The sequence below is a fragment of the Cervus canadensis genome, chromosome 22 (assembly GCF_019320065.1).
Source record: "Cervus canadensis isolate Bull #8, Minnesota chromosome 22, ASM1932006v1, whole genome shotgun sequence".
NCBI lineage: Eukaryota > Metazoa > Chordata > Mammalia > Artiodactyla > Cervidae > Cervus > Cervus canadensis.
Genome location: NC_057407.1, coordinates 3,878,343 through 3,904,240, shown reverse-complemented (window position 1 = coordinate 3,904,240; position 25,898 = coordinate 3,878,343). Strand labels below are relative to the sequence as shown.

Genomic DNA, 25,898 nt, shown 5'->3' with positions numbered 1-25,898 from the left:
TTTATGTGCTTGCTGATATTTTATTTTGAAGTCATTTCTTGACCTTAAATTGTGAGAATCCTACAGGGTCTAAATCAGGAATTCTTTCCTCCAAAGAGAATTTGAAGACCCTTCTGTTGGAAGTCAGGAGTGCCACTGACTTATGACTATTTCAGACCCTCTTGGGAATTCTGGCTCAACTCAGAAGCTGGGCATCTATCATGAGGAAACTCTGTCCCTCCAAGTGTGCCTGCAGCTGCAGTTCAAGACCTAGGATTGTTTGCTTGTTTTGCTACCGATGTTTTAGAGAGTTTTCCCTACCTCTTGTGAGATCAGCAACATCTCAAAGGATATGTCCTATGTAGGGTATGCTGGAAAGGAAGGTAAACCTCTTTAATTCTCAGAGGGTTCTAAGACGCTTTGAATATTTAAAAGGCATTTCCCCCCTGACTGATTCACAGAAGGCTAAAGTACAGAACTGTTGCCACTGTTAAATACTGTGGAGAAATCTCGCTTTGATTTTTGCCATTGGATCATATATATTTCAGGATATCTTTGGCTGCTTCTCTGAGTTTCACTTTTAAAGCCCAATACTAGTAGTTGAAAATGCTGCTCGGCTATCCAACAGGTCCCAGAGTACTCACTTTTTTGGCATGGTTGGAAATGAAGACTTTTAATAAAATAACTATGTTTTTTAAGTTTAATGTTTATAATGTGATTTGTTTTTTGTGTTGACCCCAATGAAGTCTTTCAAAGAGTATCACATTTTTTGTAATGATTCCAATGTTAAAGGATCATCATTCTCTATATCATATATGCACTGACCATGCACATAAAATCTTGAACTAAGTATATACAAACCCCAGCACAAACTTGGAACTGCTTTTACTTTAAAAAAATTTTTAAGACTAAGTTCATGATAACCAACTGCTTTCTTGTCATCTGACTTTTTCAAGAAACCTGGAGAGGAAGATACAAGGCTCTCACTTAGTTTTTTGTAAAAAATTATTTCTTTACTTGGTGAATGAAGCAGGCTTCCCCAAAATTTTCTTCATTGCCAGTAAAGAAACACTCGTTTTTATTATGTCAGTGTCCATACAATGAAGTGCAATTTCAACAGCTCACAGTTCTGATCACCATGAAGTCTATGAACTGGTGTGATGGAGATGCATCAGTCACCATAAAACGCTTTGTGTATGTTTTTATTATAAAACCTTCACACTTGCTTGTGAGAACATAAAGCCTGCTTATTTCTTCCTTAAAACATTTTCTCCAACCTCTCCTTCATTGCTTTACTAGTAACAAAACTTCAGGTACAATGAGATCTAAGAGTGCTATTTAAATTTTACAATGAGATTAAATGCCCTGTGTCGGACCTGCAGTCAGCTTTAACATGAAACTATATGGCCCACAGAGGCTGAATCAATGAGCTGCCACTGGTGCATGGGAATATACTAAAAACTCTTCCTGAGGTAGAAATACAAAAATACATAGAAATATAAAAATAGATTATACAGTATTGTATGGTAGTATTTCCTTGTATCTTTACTAAGTCTATGGTTCTAAAATGATCTTTCACTATAGACATAAAAATATTATGAAACCTATTAGGGAAAAAAATAAATGTCCAATCTGTAAGCAATCAATGTCAGCTTTATAAGTTCTAAAGTATATGAATCTTTCATTAGTTACAGGTTATATATTACCTAAGTCTGTAATATTAATGACTGAAGAATCTATCACTGTTTTCTTGTAATCCAAATCCAAACTTTTTATTCCTGTCTGAACTTTGGCAAGGGTCATCAACATAAAACTGTTCCACTGCCATGTAAATATGTTTAAGAAGATCTACCAACAGCTATCTTGAGCAATATAGCTATTTTTTTCCTATTGTAAATTAGTTTGTAGGTTTGTGGTCAACTGTATTTTAATTATGGGTATACCCCACATTCTACTGAAATGACAAATGTTAAATTGCCAAAACACCTTTTTTTAACACAGTCTAACACGTGTGTTAATTTCACTTTCACTGAGTATTGTTGGTGAGCTAAGGCTGTATCTTTTTAAAGTTTATTTATGGCTGTGATGGGTCTTCGCTGTGGCATACTGGCTTCCTCTGGTTGCAGCAGGCTGGGGTTACTCTCTAGTTGCGGTGTGTGGGCTTCTCATGGCAGTGGCTTCTCTGGTCGTGGAGCACAGGCTCTAGGGTATGTGGGCTCAGCAGTTGTGGTACATAGACTTATATGCCCTGGGGCATGTGGGATCTTAGTTCCCAGGCCAGGGATTGAACCCATGTCTCCTGCATTGGCAGGTGGATTCTTAACCCCTGGACCACCAAGGAAGTCCCATTAAGGTGGTCTCTTTGATTACTGATGGGCACTGGGCTAACTGGTCTAATGATGGCGTTCAGAGTGTGGCAGCAGTTCTGTTTAACTCCAAAGTACCAAAGAATGAGTGAGCATGTCTTCAGGCTCATACCTTATAACAACAGTTCTCAAACTTTTTGGTCTCAGGACCCCTTTACTCACCCAAAAACGTTGAGGTTTCTAAACAGTTTTAATTTATATGAGCTATACCTATTGACGTTGATCAGACTAGAAATAAAACCTGAGAAATTATCATGTACAAGAACATTCAGGTCACATTCCATCAGGCATTATAACTACGCTACCATTCCATGTCATGTAGCTTCTAGAACACTCCACTTACATTCCTGAGAGCATGAGAGTGAAAAACAAGTTAATATTATTATGAAAATAGCATCAACCTCATGGTTCTCTTGAAAAGGCCGTAGGGATCCCACCCCCAAACCACACTTTGAGAACTGCTGACATACTTGGAGAAGCCAAATTATATTATTCCTCTAACATTTTTCTTATCTTTAAAATGGGCAGATGCCTATTTTCCCTTCTACAGTGAGCATAACCTTCTCTGTATTTTAGTCTTCTTGTCGTTGTCGTTCAGCCACTAAGTCGTGTCCCGCTCTTTGCAACCCCATGGACTGCGGTGTGCCAGGCTTCCCTGTCCTTCACCATCTCTCAGAGTCTGCTCAAACTCATGCCCACTGAGTCCCTGACGCTATCTAACCACCTCATCCTCTGTTGCTCCTTCTCCTTTTCCCTTCCATCTTTCCCAGCATCAGGATCCTTTCCAACAAGTTGTCTCTTCCCGTCAGGTGGCCAAAGCAGTGGAGCTACAGCTTCAGTATCAGTCCTTCTAATGAATATTCAGGGTTGATTTCCTTTCCTAGGAAGTCTGTAATCTTTTTTTTTTTTGGATGGTTTGCAAGTTACTGGAGGTTACTATACAATACTGTTAATTTTCTTCTACCGCTCTTGCTTGTCTGTCTCTGGTAGGTGAAGGACTCCTCTGGACTCATCAGGTTTTAAGTGTTATTTCTCTGTCTCTGCCTTAGAACATTTCTGTTTGTAACTAGAGGGCATTTGAGTTTTCTCCTCCCTCTTTTCTCTTCTTTTTGCTACTTTTCTTCTTTGTTTGCGTTGGTCTTCTAAGTTTTTATGCTCTCAGAACTTAGCTTTAACACTATAAGCAACTGCTGACAATATCTTTCAATTTTTGGTTGATTGGTTAGTCCTTAAATTGCAATTCAATTTTTAGCTGTTCTCAGAAATGTTAACTCTCCACAAATATCTGATGAATAGAATCACAGTGAAACTATTTGCTTAAAACTTATAGTTTTCTAACTGCTTTACCAGCCCGTTAAAAAAAAATATTGTGGAAACTTAACCAACCATAGTTTATTTATCAACATAAATTACCAAGATGATCAAAACTAGATGATTTCTTCAAGTACTTCTAAGAATTTAGCCACAATTTCCTCAAAATTACATAAATCTAACAGAGTAAAATGACAGGTTCTTACTACTCCTTGAGAACATAATGATTTCCTATAAGGTTACAGATATTTTAGTTTGGTTTCAATCACTGAATGAATGAGTTTTCATGTTTTAAATAAAAGCATCTCTTGCCAGGAGTCATTTTCGAATTTTAGACCCAGAGATGAATCAGAAGCCCTTTGGCGAGCTACTCTAGCCAAACTGTTTTATACATGAGTGACTGAGGGCTGAAATCCTCATGTGATTGGTTACAGACCGTGGACAAGTGGCCAGGTAACCACTAACTTGTCTCTTTCACTTTATTAGGTTGCCTTTAGAAAAATAAACTTTTGGATTGAAGAGGCTTTAGTGATCATCTAAATCAACACCATCATGTTATAGATGTGAAAACTTCAGCAGGATATGGTTAAAAATATAATATATACAAAGGCATCTTGCCCAATATCTGGTGTATAGCAGTAATTCAGTAAATATTAACTCCCTTTTTTGGCTCATGGTCCAGTTAGGAACCCAGATCTTCCAACCTATCTAACTGCTGTCACGTATCTTCATTCTGAACAAAAAGCCCTGCTGATGATTGAACCTGATCTTACAGAAGCAGCGTTATTTTATAAGGCAAACACTTATCAACAATTTATTCTGAGCCCTAGAGTATAGAGTATAAATACTACTCAATTACTATTTTATTCATGGAGCCTATTAGAATTAATTACTTTAAAAGAAACTACATTTTAAAACATGAGTAGATTAACATTTTCTCAATAGTTGGGCAGAATATTACTAACTGAACTTTCCAAAATAGCCTTTTTCACAAAGAAAGGAGGTGAAGAGAAAGGGTATCTCTTTTCCAAAATGGCTGTGTCTCTTTGCCTGACCATAACTCATGGCTCACGCTGATGCTGAATAAGAAAACACACAGTATTGGTTTAGGAGTCAGAAGGTGTACGGATCTGCCACTTACAATGGATGACCATGGGAAAATCTCACTGACACAAGATTTCTACACCTGCAAAGTGGCCATAAATAAGCTCAACCTTATAGGACTGTGGTAAGGCTCAAACGAAGGTTATCTATCTATCTACATATACAGAATATGACATGGTATAGTGGAAAGAAAAAATATTAGGAGATTCAGGAAATCTGGGTTCTGTTCAGGGTCAGCCTGTCACTGTCTTGCCACGTTACCTTGAACAAGCAGTTTCTGTTTTTTGTAATCTGCAAACTGTGAAGCTTGAATTAGATCAGCGCTGCACAGGACCAATTTGGAAAAAAGGAAGTGAGGCACAGTAGCCTTGCTTTTTAACAATTTTCTCAGGTTTTCAAGTGTTATGTCATCTAAAGAATGGGTTTCACCAAAGATATTTAGAAGTTTGACAGCTTTGTCTCAGTTCTTTGCCATCTGTTTGCAACAGGAAATGAAAACCTAGGTACATTTTCAGCAAATTATTTAAAAAATGATTTTTTTTTTTTTACCTTGCATCCTTCACAAGCGTGAACTCCATAGTGGAACCCTGACGCCTTATCCCCACACACCCGGCACTCAATGGCCATGAGGGAGTTGGAAGGCTCTTCATGAGGCTTACTGTACAGCTGAGTCTTTTCAGAATAATAAGGTGGGGACACAGGCTCCACTTTGATTGCACCTGTGTGCAGAAAAACATGAGGCCAGTTATCACAGGAAAAACAATGCGAAACAGGCAACAGGGCATGTCGCTGTCGTACACCTTATTATCATATTTTATTATTTAGGTTAGATGCACTATGGAACATGAAAAAGACACAGGAAAAAAGTGGGCTTTGTAATCACATGCAAGTCACAACGCCTCTGAGCCTCACCTGTGAAAACAAATTGGGAAGGGAATTAAGTTTGTGGTTCTATGACCCTCCAGTACCTCATAATACTAACGTTCCCTCAGGAAATATATATTTGAGATCATGAAGGTTATTTTTCTATGGGCTGTATTTGGCATTCATGACAATATTAAATTATACATTTCAACTTAAATATTGCATTTTAGAAGCGTTTTTAAACCACTCTTGCAAAGGAAACACAAAAGGAACTGAGAAGGAAATGGTATGCCTGGCTTGAGGGTACATGAAAAGTAAGAGACCAGGTTCTCATCAATGTTGAGTCAGAAAAGATGGTTTGTAAAATGATCTTTGATAGAGAGAGACACTTTGGAAAGCAAGCACTATCTTTCCGCTGGTCAGGATCAAGCCTATTAAATTTCCATATTAGGCTTCAACTGAAATCACACATGTAAATATAACCACGTATATAATTTATCTTAAAAAAACTAGAAATACAGGAAGTTCTTACTTATTGTCAAGTAATGGCTGCCAATTACACAGTGGTTGCTCTGGAAAACCAGCATGACAGCAAAGAGATAAAAATCAAGGAAACAGCATCACAGAAATTTATCTTATCTTGAAAAGTGCAGTTTTAGTTTTTCTTGATGTGAACTGCATTAATGGCATGGAGATTTATCAATAGTCTACAATGTCAACATTCAAATTTGTGCTGAAAAATAGGTTTCAGTGTAAGCTGTTCACAGTGCAGAATTAGGAAAATTGCATTATAGTAATAGTGATTCAGTGATAAGTTATAGCAGGTAATAAACTATTACTTGTCTACTTAAAAGTAGAAACAATGAATCAGAATTTGGGGGGACGGACATTTAGCCTGAGATACAGCTAGCGGTGTAATCATGCTGGAGATTGTCCCTGAGAAGGACAGAAGAAAAGAAAGAGAGGAGGGAAGCGGGGAAAAAGGAAAGATGATCCAGGGTGCTCACAGACTACCGGCCTTGTTGGTCAGTTACATGTGTGTGTCAGCTCAGTCACACAGTCATGTACTCTTTTCAACCCCATGGACTGTAGCCCACCAGGCTCCTCTGTCCATGGGATTTCCCAGGCAAGAATTCTGGAGTGGGTTGCATTCCCTCCTCCAGGGAATCTTCCCGACCCAGGGATCAAACCCATGTCTCCTGCACTGCAGGCGGATTCTTTACCACTGAGCCACCTGGGAAGCGAAAGTGTTAGTCACGCGGTCGTGTCCGACACTTTTTCCCAAGAACTTTTGCCTGCCAGGCTCCTCTGTCCATGGAATTTTCCAGACAAGAACAAGGGAGTAAGTAGGCGGCCATTCCCTTCTCCAGGGGAATCAAGGATTGAATCCAGGTCTTCTACATTGCAGGCAGATTCTTTACCATCTGAGCCACCTGGGAAGCCATTGGTCAATTATAAATGCTTAGTATTTCATGGACAAGTGGATGAATAAATGAATGGTAAATGTCTTCACCACAGCCATTAGTCCTGGGAGCATTTACCCTACTGTGGACGAGAGATTCGTCCAATCCTAGTCTCAACAGTCTGAAAAGTGAAATAAACCTCATACTTTGGTACTCTTGGAGCTTCAGGTCATACTTATAATCTGCAACCATCGGGTCAGCTCTTGGGAACGGAATGTCCTCGTAGTGCGGAGCGGAAATGCTGGAGAAGTCAACGGTGGTGAAGGGCTTGATGTCAAAGGCATGGGAGTGGTCATCCATCATAGAAAGATCCACAGAGCTGATCCCAAAGTTGGTGGGCCAAAACGGCATCTCTGTGTCAACCATGGTAATTTCTGAAACAAAGAAAAGACCAGCTGTGACGTTAGTCCTGAGGACTGGGCAGTCTCGTGAAGATACACAGAAAGGGAACAGAAAGAGTCTCCGGTCAAGATGTCACCTAGGTGATCACGAGGAGAGAAACGAACACAACTGCCTTCTTAGTGCCGTCCAGGCTGCTGAACTAACTGAGGGAAGTCACCCCTTGCCTGGACGTCACGATCGAGGAGCCTCTAGCAGTGTCAGCCTGTGCAGCAGGCCCACACCAACGTCCTAGAGACAGCCTGCTCTCCTTACAGCGGGATGACTTTCCTAAGGGTATCTGGGAATGGGCTTCTTGCTTTTTCCCAGCAAGCAGAGAGCTAAAGAATGCAGCTCTCACAGGCTGACTCTTGCAAGAGGTTAAAGATTCTAGCTGTGGTCTTCGTAAGAAAAACAAAGTGCCTCGAAAACACAAATAAGGAGATGAGCGTTGTGAATGCGCTTCAGCGGCTCCAAGAGGGCTCCTCAGGCGCTGTGTGGGTTCGCACGTCTGAATATCTGCACGAAGAAGGATGCAAAAAGCCTGATGCTATCTGTGTTATGGTACAAACCCTGCACTGCTGACCGTCTGGAGCTCACACTGGGTCTCAGTGACATCCAGAAAACAGCGTGCGCTCTTAGTGACGGGGCATCCATCGAACTGCATCTTTTGTTCTGAACGTCACCTAAACCTACCTAACCCAGGACGCATCACTTACTTTGCCCATCTCCTCAGTCTGCTTATTTTATTTTTCTCCAGCCATTTTTCTTAAAATAAATCATTTCCCTATGAAAAGACACCTCTCTTGTCTCACCTGCAATATCCACAAATGTGGGTTATGCTGACCGCAAAGTTCTTCTGAAGACCAGAGTAAAGGTTGACCACGCTAAAGGTAGTGTATATGCTGCTGTATCCATACCGGGAAATAAAAATAGAGATGCAAAACATGTCTGGGTTGCAAGAAAAGTTGTTTGCTCATCATTTTACTGGTTTAATTTTGTTTCACTTTTAACATATGACTTCAGTGACTGCCTGTCAACCCATGTCAGGCTTCTCAACACAGGAATCATATCCCTAAGGGTCATTAGTTTTATTGAAAAGTTTTGGGGAAAATTTTAATGATAAAATAGCTACTTATGTGTAAATAAATAGAATGAAAAATTTATCTGATTTTAAAGATATGATTCTGAACTCCTAAAAAACTTTATACTTAAAGTACATTTCATAGCTAGAAGAACACTAATTTTTTTAAAAGACTGTATTTTTTTAAGCTTTTTAAAATATGGACCATTTTCTAAGTCTCTATTGAATGTGTTACAATACTGCTTCTGTTTCATGGTTTGGTTTTCTGGCCACAAGGCATGTGGGATCTTCACTCCCGGACCAGGGGACTGAACTCTTGCCCCCTGCATCGGAAGGTGAGGTCTTCACCCCTGGACTGCCAGGGACATCCCCAAGAGAATAGACTATTTTACTTTATTTTATTTTATTTTTTTGTGAAGTCGCTCCGTCGTGTCCGACTCTTTGCGACCCCATGGACTGTAGCCTACCAGGATCCTCAGTCCATGGGATTTTCCAGGCAAGAGTGCTGGAGTGGGTTGCCATTTCCTTCTCCAGGGGATCTTCCCAACCCAGGGATCGAACCCGGGTCTCCCACATTGTAGGCAGATGCTTTACCATCTGAGCTACCAGGGAAGCCCAGAATAGACTATTTTAAAAAGCAGCTTTAGGTTTACTTAAATATTGGGCAGAAAGTATAAAGCTCTCCAATACCTCTTCCCCTTTCTCCCTCCCCACCAAACCCTGAAACACACAGTTTCCCCTATTAATAACTGACATTTCCCCTATTATTAACACTTACATTAGTGTGGTATTGCTTGTTACAAAACTGATGAAGCAACAGTGATACATCACTAACTAAAACCCACAGTTTATAGTCGGGTTCACTCTTCTGTGGTGTCCACTCTATGGCTCTGAATGTATGACGTCCCTGATCCACCATCACAGGATCCTACATTTCCTTGCCCTAAACGCCCGTTGTGCTCCACCCCTCCCTCCCCCAAGAACGCTAACTTCATTGTCCTCTTCTCCTAAAGGGCAATCTGCTGCAAAAGCAGCGATCAAGCACTGATTGACGTGCAATAAATTTAAAAGTCTTCACCCGTCATGCAAGCACCCCGACAGTCTGACTTTTTCAGTGTCATTTTCCACTTGGGCTCCCTGACCTCACCCCCACCCTCGGCAGTCATGTGCTTGGGCCCCTCACACCACATGCCCCGGGCAGACACTCTGCACTGTCTAGTCCGCTCGTCTCTGTTCACGCCGTTTCTGAGACTCCTCGGACTCCTCCCATTCCTCACGATCACACGTCACGATGCCCGTCTGTCTTTCCCACAGGAGTGGGGAAAATCCCATACTGGTCCACATGCTCCTTGCTCCATGAAACCTTCCATGAATTCTCCAACTTAAAAAAATATCCTCCCTTCTCCATGTTCCCACAGCTCTGAGTACACCTCTTTCACTTTGGTATAATTATTTAAACAAATATCTCCGCTGTTAGATTTCCAGTTTTTGGAGCAAAGGACAGTGTCTTATTATTCCGTTTTTCCTTCAGACCTTGTTTACTAAATGCTTGCCAACTCAATGATCATATTTTATAGGGAAGGCCAGAACAAGTATTCATTTCTCTGAGGAAAATGGAAAAAATAAAAATACTTTCTCAGCGGTTTAGTTTTGCTAAGACTGAAGCTCCCCAGGAAAGATGTAGCTTTCATTATCATAAATAAAATACAGTTTAAGCTGTACCTCCTCCTCTCAACAATGTATACTCAGTTTTTCTCTTCTGATAATTGCAGCAGAAAGATTAGAGTCCTATAAACTTTTTCCCCCCCTACACAGAAAGAAAGAAAGAATACAGTTTGCTTCTTCATCTCTATGAAAACAAAGCATTCGACATGTACCTTCCTTCCTCTCCTTCCCTCTCCCTGTCCTCTCATCCTGGGACACCTTGACCTAAACAATAGTACTCCACCGGTCACAGTTACTGGGAGGCACAGTGGTTCCCTAGATGTTTTATTTTATTTTGACTCAAGAGATGGGTCCAGGGAGCCTGCTTCTAATTTTGTCTCTAGAAAACATAAGCTACTGTTTCTGCCAAGCTGTAAGGTGAGTAGGTGTTTTTCGTTACCCCGTGCAATTACCCGTGGAAGAACACACGAGCAGACCACTTGCATGAGCAGCAGCCCTTCTCAGGGGTGAGGAGCAGCATCGTCACTTTCCAGCCGGGTGACCAGTGCCCTGCGTTAGGCACAGCCCTTAATTTCACAACTGTAGGTGTGTTTCAAGCAGACGGCAGTCCTGGGGCAGATGTTGTGGGGTAGGACACGAACATGTGCCGTTTATCTCAGACCATCAACCCTGGCTTTAAACTCTGCGACAGTTCATGAGCAGATTTTTTTCACAATGTGCCAAACTACAGTGTATTTCATGCAAAGAGACATATGATGCAAAGTAAAGCAACTTCTCTCACCCGAGAAGGCGTCACTGTTCGGGAGTACAGAAGTGGGTCAGGAAAGATTTTAAATGGTAAGTCGGAGCACTAGAACTATACAGTCTACCTGTCAGGTTTTATGCTGTCTCCTATGAAAAGAAAAGAAAACCTTCTAGAATATCCAGGGAAATGCTGCATCTCCTTAATAATTGTTGTTCAGTTGCTAAGTCATATCCAATCCTTTTTTTTTTTTTTCAGAATGACTGCATTTTTATATAAAATATTTACATGCCTAAGATTCTGGCCAAAAAAAGTTAGATTAGAATCACCTGGGCCAATTTGGCTCTGCATTTTTATTTATTTATTTATTTTTTCACAATTATTTTTATTAGTTGGAGGCTAATTACTTTACAATATTGTGGTGGTTTTTGCCACACACTGACATGAATCAGCCATGGATTTACATGTGTTCCCCATCCTGAACCCCCCTCCCACCTCCCTCCCCATCCCATCCCTCTGGGTCATCCCAGTGCACCAGCCCGGAGCACTTGTCTCATGCATCCAACCTGGACTGGTGATCTGTTTCACACTTGATAATATACATGTTTCAATGCTATTCTCTCAGATCATCCCACCCTCGCATTCTCCCATAGAGTCCAAAAGTCTGTTCTATACATCTGTGTCTCTTTTTCTGTCTTGCCTATAGGGTTATCGTTACCATCTTTCTATATTCCATATATATGCGTTAGTATACTGTATTGGTGTTTTTCTTTCTGGCTTACTTCACTCTGTATAATTGGCTCCAGTTTCATCTACCTCATTAGAACTGATTCAAATGAATTCTTTTTAATGGCTGAGTAATATTCCATTGTGTGTATGTACCACAGCTTTCTTATCCATTTGTCTGCTGATGGGCATCTAGGTTGCTTCCATGTCCTGGCTATTATAAACAGTGCTGCGATGAACATTGGGGTGCACGTGTCTCTTTCAGATCTGGTTTCCTCGGTGTGTATGCCCAGGAGTGGGATTGCTGGGTCATATGGCAGTTCTATTTCCAGTTTTTAAGGAATCTCCACACTGTTCTCCATAGTGGCTGTACTAGTTTGCATTCCCACCAAAAGTGTAAGAAGGTTCCCTTTTCTCCACACCCTCTCCAGCATTTATTGCTTGTAGACTTTTGGATAGCAGCCATTCTGACTGGCGTGTAATGGTACCTCATTGAGGTTTCATATCCAATTATTTGTGACCCCATGGACACGTCAAACACCCTGTCCCTCACTATCTCCTGGAGTTTGCCCAAGTTCATGTCCACTGAATTGGTGATGCTATCCAACTATCTCTCTTGCCTTAATAAATACATTAGCTGAAGCCTGGCGTGCTGCAGTCCATGGGGTCGCAATGAGTCGAACACAACTGAGTGACTGAACTGAGTGTTAATAGAACCCTGAATTTTTGCTGAGTCTGGTGCCAAATATCATCTCACTTAACGCTCACAATGTCCTGTGAAGTAGGTACACTTGTAAATCTCTTTAAAGAAGAGGAAACCGAGGCACAGGTGTGGAAATAACTTGCCCAAGACCACCCGGTTACTAACAAGCAGAGGTGGATTATGAATGAACACAGATGGTCTAAAACTCCACAGCCTGCACCAGTTACTAAGGAGCAGAGCTGGGTTATCAACCCAGATGGTCTGAAACTCCACAGCCCAGCCTGCACTTGTGACTTCCTAACTTAGTACTGGTTAGGAAAAGAAATCTCTTCTTGGATCTTCTAGTTCTATGTCAAATAACAATTAATTTCAACAAACCCTCACTGAACACCTATGAGGTGCCAGGTTCAAAGGGATGCCCTGTAAAGGGTGAGTAATTCTCCAGTAGAGGTTTCACTGAAGCAACTGGTTAAGCTGAGCAACAAGAGTGGGCGCAGGAAAGAGCCTTTACTAGATGGTCTTAAACTTAGGAGCCTTGTTGGAAGTGACCTCAGTGAGACATTTGGTCACTGCTGTTTTTTTTTTTTTCCCAATCTCATTTGTTTCAGTTCAGGGTCAGTTCAGTTCAGTTCAGTTCAGTTGCTCAGTCGTGTCCGACTCTTTGCGACCCCATGAATCGCAGCACGCCAGGCCTCCCTATCCATCACCAACTCCTGGAGTTTACTCAAACTCATGTCCATCGAGTCGGGGATGCCATCCAGCCATCTCATCCTCTGTTCAAGGGTCACGGTACTCTTAAATGTGATTCACCCAGCCACCCTCCTTATTAATCTACTCAAATCACTCTGCAGTGACCTGTGGATTTCCTAATTCCTCTCCCGTTACAACAGCTGATACCCAGAGACAAAAACTATCCTGAAAACGTTAGAGTGGAAAGGGCCTTTTGGAGATCATCTAAGCTCCTCATCTGACAGATGAAGAAAAGCAGGCCAAGTGATTTGCTTGTGAGTCTGGAGCTAGAGGCTGAGCCCATGAGAATCCAGGTTTTCTGTCTTCTTCTCTAGCATCCTCTGTACTACATTAGGAAGTTGTTACTGTATGTAAACACATTGAAAAGGGTACTTTTTAACCTACACCAATATCTACCGATCTGAACATTTTAGTCTTGACTCCTACACAGGAATGACATCAAATTCATGAAGGAGAATGGCTCCTTCTCATGCAAGAAGCCATGTGCTGGATGACAAATTAGAATGAAAAAAAAAAAAACTGGGAGTAGAATTTGTTTCTAAGAAAAATAATAAACTCTGAATTCATCAAAAGGTTTAGGGAACAGTCTGATAAAGTGAGCACTGTACCAGTCTAAGTTTTCACATCATAAATGTATGCATTTTACATGTTCCTTTGTTGAAGAAGCTGCTGTTCTGGACATTAACACCTGCAGATGGAGAGCCAGGAGTGAGTCAGAGGCCCCGGGTTTGAATCCTGCCCTCCTGCTTGTCATTTTGTAACCTCTTTATACCTAACTATCCCTAGTCTGTAAACAATCATACTACCGACCTCACAGAGTTGCCATTGAAGATTCAGTTAAATAATACATGTAAAGCATCCAGCATGGGGCCATTGAGTTCTCTATAAATATAATTATTGGTGGCAGTGGTAATTTTTGTCACCAGATTACTAGAATCATGTAAAAGGTGGGCTAAAAGCTCCTCAACGCTACCACTAGGGGACAGGAAGAGGAAGAAACAGAAGCAAAGTCCTATTGTTCAAACAGGACTACGCCTAAAACAGATGTCCTGTTTTAAAGGCCTCTGCAAAAGGAGAGTCCACAGCCTCTCCTGGTTACTCATTCCAATGCTTAATTGCTCTTCTGCAGCCAGGAAAGTCTACGTCTTATCTGGCATGTCCCCAACTGTGTTACACATATGTTAACGATGTTCCTTTCAGAATAATTAAAAACAAAAAATTCTGGTGGGCAAATAAACTTAGGAAATGCTACATGAAGCCTGTTTAAATGGGTTTGCCGCAGGACTTCTTAGAATTATATGCTAATAATTCATGAGAATATACAGAAGCGGATGGGGGGGGCATGGACTACAATGTTCACAGAGTTTACTGTCTGATGCAATAGGGTTTGTGAAATCATGATCTAACCTATGTTGTTGGACTTTATAATTTTGGAATTTCATTTTCTAAATCGATAGTTATTGTCTTCTGTATATTTGCCCCTTACTACATGTACTTGAAAAGCATTAAGTTACCCCTTAGGCTTTCTTTGACTTTAGAGTGACTAAGGGCAAGGATTTATGTTGGTTGAAACAACAGCAAAACACAAGAGAGAACTTAAACCACGCAGAAAGGAATCACAGTAAAGACGAATGCTTTTACAGAGACTCTCCTAAAAGATTCCAGACAGGGGAAAAAAAAGTCCAATATAAAGGGCCAGGAATCAGAATGACACTGACCTGTTCAAGAGCAGCACTGGAAGCTAGAAAATCAAAAGAGCAGTGTTTTCAAATTTCAAAGAAAAAAAAAATGATTCCCAACTTAGAATTTTATACTCAGCCAAACCGTCACTCAAGTGTAAGAGGAGAATAAAGATATTTTCAGAAATACAAGGCCTCAAAAACAGTCACCTCTTTCCTAGAGTTCCACACCAGAACAAAAAGGAAACAAAACATCCAGGAAGCAAGGGATGGGAACCCAGTGGAGAGGGGGAAGGAAGGCCTAAGACACCAGATCCTGAGCAGAACCTGCTCCTAGACAGAGAGAGGAACAGGGGGACAGAGGAGGGCAGAGGGATCCCTGGAGAAACGCAAGGCCTGAGACATGCAAATGCCCACTCTGAGGGAGAGTCTGAGGATGGGTTAGTGACAGGTATGCAGAAAAAGAACAACATGGGAGCAAAGATAATAATAATAATAATAAACTCCAGAAAAACAAACAGCTATTCAGGGTCAGAGGCAGAACTGCAGCCTACTGTCTGGCTCAACCGTAAGCAACACTTTCAAAGGTGAGCACAGATGTCTGATTTCACCTAAAATTATGAATCGCCACACTATGAAGTTGGGGGGAAGGAGAAGTGTGTGTTTTGGGAAAGTGACCATGGTGGCAAAGGGCTAAATAAATTCTTATCTACCACAGTAGGAAGTCAGTGGGTAATGATGGACACAATTTTAAAATAGCAGTATAAACATGTTATCTTAAGACACAGTAGTAAAAGCCAGGAGAAATGTTTTAAAAAGTTAAAAATCACTGCCTCTGAGGAGTGGGAACTGGGTATGGACTAAAGACTGCAATTCTTCATTAAAAGCTTTGCACAATCTGACTTCCAAAACTGTGTGCAAATATTACTTTGATAAAGGTAAAAATTAAGTATCTTTCAATTGCAACATTTTCCCATGATTTCACCTTAGAAGAAGGAAATATATTCCCTGCCTGTTTCCCAGTCCTCTTAAAAGGAATTATCATATAATGACCTGGAATAGTAGAGAAAAATTTAATGTAGCTTCAAGTAAAATAAAGGAAAATCAGAAACTATTTTTAAAACTTGACCAACAGATGACATTTCACAGATGACTGTGACTAGAGCATTTAAAAGATAGATTCTATCACTTCATCTCTTTTCCTTCACTGGTATCACGGAAGAAAAAGAGTCTGGGCCCCATCAGCAGACGTATAGCTTACTGTTGTCGTTTGTCATTGTTCAGTCACTCAGTCGTGTCTGACTCTTTTGTGACCCCATGGACTGTGGCCCACCAGGTTCCTCTGCCCATGGGAATCCCCAGGCAAAAGTACTGCAGTGGGCTGGCATTTCCTCCTCTAGGGATCTTCCTGATCCAGGGCTTGAACCCACGTCTCCTGCACTGACAGGTGGGTTCTTTACCACTAAGCCATGAGGGAAGATCACAGTTTAACAGTAGCTAATAATTTTTAGGCACTGATTCCATGACAGGCACTGACCCATTACATATGTAATTTATAATTTGTTAATATGTATAACTTATAAATGTACATATAGTTAACATAACTTACTACTTTTAATACAACTTACTAATGTTTAAAAGGATTAAAAATGGATTCCTTACAGTGTCATTTGTTTAAGAAAAGACATTTTCATTGTGTTGTCAACTTAGACAATACTACAAACCAAATTCAATGCTTCTGTGGTTGACATCTTGGTGATACTCCCATTGATAGCCTTGGCTTTCAAGAGGTTGAAAGCATTCTAATATGTATCCTTATATGCACATTTCTTTATATGCCAGGAGGTCTCACAGCAAATTTCCAAATTCAGACCAACAAAGGGCTTTAGAAAATGTTCATTTACACTTTTACAAACTTCATTTTCTCTTGCATGGGCCACATCTTGCTGAGATAGCTGTTTAACCCAGTCCTGAGATATCAGGTGAGAGGAGAGATGAGAGAACCATGCCCTCATCCAGACTGATCATTTCTTCTGCCACCTTAGCTGGAGATTCAAGCCCTCTTTCTCATCATGGTCAAACTAGTTCAAGGTTGGTTCTTCTGATAAAAGCAGAAGAGAAAACATGTCATCTGTTGGTCAAGTATTAGGAAAACATGTTTCTAAAGGGAGACTCACTGAAACCTAGTCAGGATTGAATCTGTTGTACTGTAGTTACTCTGGCCGAGTTGAAAATCTGGGCTTGCCTAGCACACACGGGCAGCCAGCGAAGAATGGTGCTCAGGTCAGAAACAGCGAACTGGAGTGCTCCCCACTGCTCATCTCCCTCTGCGCAGCTTGATTTGGGTTTTGCAGTGACGGGGGAATGAAAATGGGAGACAGGAGGCTGAGTGGGAAGGGAAAGAGAAAAAAAAAATGAAAGGAATGCTCCGGAAGTGTGTAACTACTTAGAAAGGAGGCAGCCACCAAAGATCCCCAAAGGACTGCTTCTCCTGACTCTGCCTCCTTGTCAACCATCACAAAGGACCTCCTGCAACCAGGGAGAGAGAGTGGGTAGGTGTTTTTAAAGGACACTTTACTACCCAAGCATCTCCAAAGGCCTGCGATTACCCTAGAGGGGAAAGCTGGCCTTACTCAGAGTGGTTTAGTTTGGCGAACTGAGTGATATACTACGCTTCTATTTACTCTTTTGTTTTCAATTTGCTGTGCCAAGCACTCTTAATGAGAAGACAATGGTCCTAAGCTAAACAAACTCTGAGGACAAAAGTGTCAAAACAGATGTAGCCAGATCACCAGTGGTTACGCAGTGAAACACAGATTTCCATTAGCTATACTATATACACATACATATGTAGAGATTATATATACATATACACATATATATATATAACAATCTTAAAACATATTGCCACATCATATTAAAATATTCGATGTAAGCATTTTCATTTTAACTCTTCCTCCCGAGCCAATATAGCATTATGAAAAATGTTCTACATGAAAGCATTTGATACAATTCAACACTCATTCATGAGTTTAAAAAACCTCTTCACTAGGAAGTGCAGGAAACTTCATTAATCTGATAAAGAATAGCTGTTTAAAAAAAGACAAAATCCCTAAAGTAGCCATCATACTTGATAGTGAAATACTTAAGCTTTCCTTCTAAGATCAGGAGTGAGATAAGGCTACTAGTTTATCATTATTTCTATTAAACACTGGAGATCCTATCCAATCCAACAATAACAACAACAAAAACACAGAATTAGAAAAGTACAAATAAAACTAACATTACTCACAGATGACATGATTGTATTAAAAAAAACACAACAAAACCATTAAGTTAACAGAATTTGGCAAAGTTGCTGACTATAAGGTTGATATTAAAAAATCAGCTGTATTTCTATAAGCCAACAACAAACAGAAAAAGACATTTTTAAATGATTTTTTACAATAGCATCAAAATCATCAAGTACCTATGGGACAAAAATCTATCAGAACAACAGTAAGATCTCTACATTGAAAACTCAAAAGTATTACTGAAAAAAGATCTAAATATTTGAATGAAGGGGTATATCATGTTCATGCACTGGAAGGCTCAGTATTATACCACCGTCAATTCTCCCCACATTTATCTATAGATTTGGAACAATTCCAATCAAAATCTTAGCATTTTTTTGTGTGTGTGGAAAAATGACAAGCTGACCCTAAAAAATTATATGAAAATTTAAAGGGCTAAGACTAGATGAGGCAATCTTGAGGAGAAGAAAATGCTGGAGAACTTATACTACCAGATACCAGAACCAATGATAGTGCTACAGTCATTAAGAACAGATATTGGTTGGTGCAAAGACAGAAGAACAGACCAATGTGATAGAAGAGCAAGCCTAGAATCAATGCCACATGTAAATGGTCACCTAGTTTATGAAAAATGTCAGTGTAATGTAGTGGGGAAAGACAGTCTTTTCAATAAATAGGGTAGGTCATACATTGGATATCCACATAGAGGAAAAAAAAGGTTCAACCCCTTTCTTATATCACACACAAAAATCAATTTCATATGAACTGTAGGTCTTAATCTACAGGTTCTTAAAGCAGTGTAAACAGGGCAGGTAAAAATTCAAAGGGTGCACATTTCATTCTAGGAGTCAGTATTCGAAGATATGTTCTTGTTTTAGATATGTTTGGCCTACTTTGTTATATAGAGACCCTGTGTTCTTTAATAATGCAGGAAATCTTTCTCTAAAACCTAATGCCTATATCAAGAGTCCTATGTTTGGAAGGTTAATGTGCTTCAATCAGTTGAGTTGTCTTTTGAGACATTCTTTTTTAAGTGAAATATATCAGTAGGTTAAATCCAAGCCACCAATTTTATACTAATAATTTAACCTCTTCTTTATATCAATGACCTATTTTATAACCTTGCTTCTTATACAAGTCATGGTGTATTTCATTATGGTGTTTCTCTTCCCAAAACTTTTCCTTGGTTTACTTTTCTTTGGCAATTTTCCTTTCTCAGTATCTTAATCTCAGTTCATGCTCAATCAGTAATACAAAGCCAAAGCCATCTTAAATCAAGATAACCAATGACCTAAAACTATGTGCAAGGTATTCTTCAGGTCTCACAAGAAATACAATATAATGTAGTTCTTGACCTTGAGACGTTACCCAGGTGAAAGATGTTTGATAAAAGAAGAAAGTAGACAGACAGTAAGTGCTTTAGAAACAGAGAGAAAGAGACTCACACTTTCTGAAATAATCAGGGCTCTCTTCACTGTAGAGATGTGTTCGAATTGTAAGGGCCAGTGGAATGGCTAGGACTGGATTGTTCCTGATAAAAGATAATCCAAGGAAAAGATACTCATCTCCAACATCTAGCATGGCCCTTCTAATACCTGAATTAATTTAAGCAATAATAACAAAATGAATATAATATCAGGATTAGATTTCATACCAAACCAACACTTGCAAACTGGACTGGTTTCTCCTGGGTCAATTGTTTGTACCTTATAATTGACTAGAGGTGTGGCTGTATCAATAGTAAAGAGATTCCTTGTAAACGGTAGAGATTTCTATGGAAACTTGACCATAATTAGGTCAAATTTACACACACATTTGGATCTTATTAGCAACATAGTTTAATCAACTAAGCAAAATTGCCCAGTCTGCATAACAGGTTTTTTAAAACTAAAAGGCAGAGTTTTAGGTAAAGGGTAAGACAACAGTAAGGTAATATCCAATTATCTTACATTAAAAACATTTAATTGCTAATGCAAAGCAAAAGAGTAAGAAGAATGAATATCTAAGTTTCTCTGAAAGAAGGGGGCCATCGTGTTCACGTGCCTGGAACACGTGAAGGATGTCAGAACTTCTGTTACTAGATTCTGCCATTGGCTCTCTGCCAAAACTAGAAATTGAACCTTGGTTTTTCTTCTAGAACTATGACTAATAATGGGTATCTATGGGATTGGGTGCAGGAGGAGAAGGGGACGACAGAGGATGACATGGCTAGATGGCATCACCAACTCGATGGACATGAGTTTGAGTAAACTCCGGGAGTTGGTGATGGACAGGGAGGCCTGGCGTGCTGCGATTCATGGGGTCACAAAGAGTCGGACACGACTGAGCGATTGAACTCAACTGATCAGATAATATCTAGATATTCTGAAAAAATGCTAAGGAGAAGACTAGAGGAGACTTAAGAAGTAAGTCTGATTTAAGTAACTGAAAATAGAAAACTTTTGGTAGTGTGGATAATGTAAACCTGTATTATCCCAGAGTGGTAACTTCTATTTTAAAGATGATAAGACAGAATTAACATCTGGACACTGATGACATAGCACACAGTGCTCTAAGGGCTTCATATAGGGGATGTTAGCTACTAAAGCAAGTAACGCACTTTTCTGCTAGCAAATAGGCCTCCTGAAGTTCAGGTGAACACTGGAAGTATCAAGACATAGATAGACTTGCCAAAGAAGCCAGGCATTTGGCTAATTAAAAAACTTGTCACATTCAAATTAATATTCAAATGATATCCAACTAATGATATTCAAATCAGTGGAGGGCCATGGTGCAAATAACTCTAAGTAATAGGTAATCCATAGTATCTTTGTACTTGGTTTTTAGCATATATATCACATGGTTTGCTTATATTAGCATCCATTTTAGAATGTTACTCAGCGCATACTAAACTTTCATTTTTACACACTAAATAGATTCCAATGCCTGATTTCAGAAAAGTACCATGGAAGATCAGCATGTTCTTAATAAGTCAACAAGAACTTAACAGACACCTATTACATGTTAGATACTGGTGGAATAAAAGGAAATATAAAACTTGGATCTTATCCTCAGTGACTATATAACTTGGCTTAGGGAATCTTTAAAACAGAGAATAATATCAGGCAGTCTCAAATTAAGGGTTAAACACTGTGATACAGACCAAAAATTCTAGAGGGTTTTTATTCTTTCATTGAACAAGTGTCATTGAGCCCTGCTATTCACCGAGCATATTCCAGGTAGTTGGGATGTGTCAGTGGATGAACAAACTAGACAAAGATCCCTGACTTCATGGAGTTAATGTGCTAGTGGGATAAAGCAGACAACACACAATAAATACGGAGAGTAAGTTAATTATATGGGAGGCTAGAGGATGAGGAATGCTTTAGACATGAGAAAATGTAGAGCAGGGGGAGGGGAAGGCCCATGGGGAGGACAGATAATTCAACAGGGGGTCAAAGCAATCCTCACATGAAGGTAAGAGCTGAGCAGAGATTAGGAGGAGCTGAGAGTCAGCCAAGGTGTCAAAGGAAGAGAATTCCAGGAAGATGCAAGAGCTGGAGCGAAAGCACTAAGGCAGGAGCAGTGCGGAACATGGGAGGAATAGCAAAGAGGCGAATGTGGCTGCAGAGAGGGGGTGAAGGGCAGACAGGGGTAGGAGGGCTGTTGACAGTGGTGAGGCAGGGGTATGGGGCTTACGTTTAAGAGAAGGGGGGTTCACTGAACGGTGTTGAGTACAAGGACAGACCTGACTTCCACTTTAACGGGATCCCTCTGGGTTGAGACTAGGCTGTTGGGGCTAAGGCAGACTCAGATAAACCTCTCAGGAGACTGAGATGGTCCTCAGGGGCAGTGGAGGGGAGAGAAGACACACAGTCCTTTATGGGAGAGGGAGAGCGATTAATGGTAACGTATCCAGGGAGTGTTTCATGGAGAAGACGACACCTGAACCTGACCTTGAAGGACAGAGAGGGCTGGCAAAGGTGGAAGAATCAGGAGAGGTATTCTAGGACATGGTAGTCTTGGAGGGAAAAGTGAGTGTGGCTTGTCCTTGGGACAATGACATTGGTCCAGTTAGAGCAAGGCAGGCCAGTCTCTCGGATTGGAGGGAAATAAGATACATAAGGTAGAAACAGATTACAAAGAGCTCTGAAAGCCAGTGTTCCTGCTGGTGTCTCGTACTTATTATATTGTAGATGCTCAGTGTGTATTAGAAGATGGGTAATAAAGACAGGCTTTTAGGACCACTTATCTGGCAGATTGGATTGGCTGGCTGACAGTTTCTCATTTAGAAGGTCAGCTATAAGGCTGTACAGAAATCCTGGAATGAGGTAATGAGGGATAATTCTCCTGTAGGTAATCGATAGTTGCTGTTTTAAATCTACTTTCTAATGTAAACCATTCGCCACTTGTGGGAACCTCAATCTTGTGTTGGCAATCCCTTTCTCAACTAAAAATTACGTGGGCCTAAAAAACTATGTACTCAGGCAGCCACGTGGTCTTGATTCCAATAGCAGTTGCTATCAAATACGTGTGCAATGCCCGTGTCTCTAAATTAGTTACAGGTACAAAACTGTCTACACACACAAAAAAAGTAATCTGGTAGAGGTTTATAGAAACTCAGTCCTATTCAAATGAGTCTGATTCGTTTTTCTACCACATATTTGCACAAATAACTCAACATTAGTAGGTGGACAAAAGGCGTTTTCTGGACAGCTTTCTAAAGCCTAATATAAGGGCGTTCAAAGGAAGCTAAAATAACAGAAACTTTGTGTCTGTTCCACTGATCTAATATAACTAAGAAATTTGCTTTGGTCAGATTTCCTCTGACACAAAGAATATGTACCTTACAAAGAGCTATGATGATTTCAGAATCTCCTCCAGCTTATCTTATTCAAGTTATAAATGAGAATGCTGATAAAGGTAATAATCCACGACAACCTCTATCAGAGGTATAAAAGTTGTTTTTCACTTAACGACCCATGTTTTACACTGCCATTTATATGGATTTATATTGCAGTTTATACAGATAGTTGCTGGCAGGCTTTCCCGGTGGCTCAGTGGTAAAGAATCTCTGCAACGCAGGAGGCACAGGAAACTCAGGTTCGATCCCTGGGTCGGGAAGATCCCCCAGAGGAGGGAATGGCAATCCACTCCAGTATTTTTGCCTGGAAAATACTGTGGACAGAGGAGCCTGCTGGGCTACAGTCCATGAAGTCGCAAAGAGAAGAACACGACTGAGCGATTAACCAGGAGCATGAGCTTTGAAGACAAGTCGTGTTCCTTAGGCTTTGTTGGGGAAAATAAAAAATCTTTAAGTGCTATGTTTTTCTTGTAAGCACTTAATATAAATGACATATATTTGGGGTGTTTCCTATAATTCATAATTTGGGGAGAATGTACAAGAGAAATGACAGTTTTCGGAAGCATAATAAGAAGATTCCCAGAGTCTAGAAATCTGGCAAATCTACTATATCCTGGTGATCAGAAAACAAATTTGAACAGTTAAATCAGAAATAAATGATAAAATAGAGCCATACTATTAAGGAAAGGGCTTCACTGGTGGCTCGCACGGTAAAGAATCTGCCTGCAATGCAGGAGAGCTGGGTTCGATCCCTGGGTCAGGAAGATCCCCTGGAGAAGGGAACGGCTACCCACTCCAGTGTTCCTGCCTGGAGAATTCCACGGACAGAGGAGCCTGGTGGGCTACAATCCGTGGTGTTGCAACGAGTCGGACAGGACTGACTGACTTTCACTCACTCATACTAAGGAAAACATTATTATGGACAACAGTAAAATTCTAGAAAAACTCCCTGAACTGTTATTACTTGTGAGATCATGAAATCTGGAGCTGTCAGTGACCTAAATCTTCATCATATAGAGAACATTATAACCCAAGACACTTTTTCAATGTCTCTGAGAAGAAAACACACAACCATTGCCCTCATTTAGGCACAAAGAATGATTGAACTTGTGGAAATTCAGTCTCTTTATAGACAAATGTTAATGAAATTGGGAGGTAACTGGCCCGTTTTAAAAAAAAAATCAGACATGAGGATGCTTTTTCTAAGTCTGATCGTTTCCTTATCAAAACATTCAAGAGAGGTTATACAGAGGCCTCATCTCACTTAAAACTGCCACTCATTTTGATGCATAAGGAATCCTGCCGTTTTTTTCCTCCATATTCCTTAAAATGCTATCCGTAGTGATTACCACTACAAGCCCAGGACAATGGACGTCACAGAGGGCGTCTGGTGTCACTCCGTCCTCACAACAGCCCTGCATTTTCTGTTAACGCACGTGCGGAGGGCAGAGGGGATGGATGGCACGCTTACATTCACACAGAAAGCACATGGCCAGGACAAGTTCAGGAGTTCCATTTCCTGACACCACATGGGTCCCTCAGAACTTCTGGAAAGGTAAAAGCCTGGGCTCAGTTCATCTAATGCTTCCAAGCACACAGCTGCCTGGAGCCACACGGCCACAGTTTAAGTCTCCCTCAGTAGAAACGGCGGCAATCCATCACTCGCCCCTCTCTCAGGAGAGACTCTCGTTTCAAAGAATCATCTATTGCAGCATTTGTCGTGTCTCTAAGGCACACTTCCATTGCTCAATCAGTTCCAAAGGACAAGCGTGTCATCATCTTTCAGTGCTCTGGTGCAACAACTTAAAATTAGAGAATTCACCCAGGACTAAGTCTGGCACTGAAAGCGGGAGGCATGTTCAGCTTCAGTTTATGGACGCGTCCCTTCAACCTCGCCAGTTTCTCTAGTGGAAACGGATTCACGGCCAGCATGGGGTTACTTGGGGTTCCTTGAAAAGCTCATGATGAAAACAAAAAGGGGAATAAGATACGTGGAATCACGGTGATAATGAAGCCCAGGAAAACACGCAGAACTCCCCTTTGGGCACAGAGGCTACACAGAGAGGAGTTTTTAAGTCCATGAAAGGGACCCGTATGGCTGGAAATCTGGACCGTTCACACTCAGGGAGCCACTCTGCCTTCAATAGCAACACCCAGATCTTTGCAACACCCTTATTTCCCTTTGCCTGTGATGAGGAAGAGAAGCCAGATAAATTCCTGTGCCAAGGCCAGGTACCTAAATCTCTACAGGCTTTCATCTCTGCTGGCCTCGATTAGCTAATGATGACCACGTTCCCAATTTATTTTCAGGTTTGTTTGTTTTGGCAACAGTGACGTATTTAAGTGGCCATCTACAAAATACAATAGAAGTGAACTATCACGGGTCTTTGGCCTTTAGAAACATATTTTTGACAGAAAAAAACATTTATGAATAAAGAGTAATCAGAGATCATTTAACATGAGTGTTAAATAATTGGTACAATATATAATTTCTTAACTGCTAGTAATTCTATTCTGTACCATCTTAATTAAGAAGAAAAGTACTGGGTTATTCTTTTGAAAGGGATCTGAGACACACAAAAATTACACCCAGGGCAAATTCAAGGTATAAAAATAAAGAGGTTAGTGCAGAATGAAAACTAACGCAAAATCCATAACTATCCCTTACCATAAACATATTTGCTTAAGTTAACCTAAAATATTTGTTGCACTGCATTCTGGACATATTCTTTTCAAACAGACAAAACTGTCAAATTGTGACACAAGAATTATTTTAATATAGATTGGACATTCTGCCCTGATGCAGATTAAATTAATAACTGGAGAAACAACAATACTTTTTATGGTTTGTAGGAAAACAGAATAACAGGATTTTATGTAATATAATAAGACTAAACTCCCATTTAAGAGAGCCAGGTGACAGAAACATACATTGAATCCAAATGTCA

At 40.4% G+C, this 25,898-nt stretch overlaps 1 protein-coding gene across 8 annotated transcripts in view; it reads right to left on the bottom strand.

The window, feature by feature from the left end:
• The window catches only part of PPARG (peroxisome proliferator activated receptor gamma), a 124,116-nt gene that overhangs the window by 37,464 nt on the left and 60,754 nt on the right, over positions 1-25,898 (bottom strand). For 7 of the 8 annotated variants that reach the window (XM_043442473.1, XM_043442477.1, XM_043442472.1 and 4 more), the window contains 2 exons: positions 7,234-7,461; positions 5,310-5,479 (listed from right to left, as the gene is read on the bottom strand). In XM_043442473.1, the coding sequence (XP_043298408.1) occupies positions 5,310-5,479; positions 7,234-7,453 (390 nt within the window). In that variant the 5' untranslated portion in view covers positions 7,454-7,461. Of the gene's footprint in view, positions 1-5,309; positions 5,480-7,233; positions 7,462-25,062; positions 25,082-25,898 lie in introns of those variants that run through there. The other variant, XM_043442479.1, reaches the window with a different exon arrangement.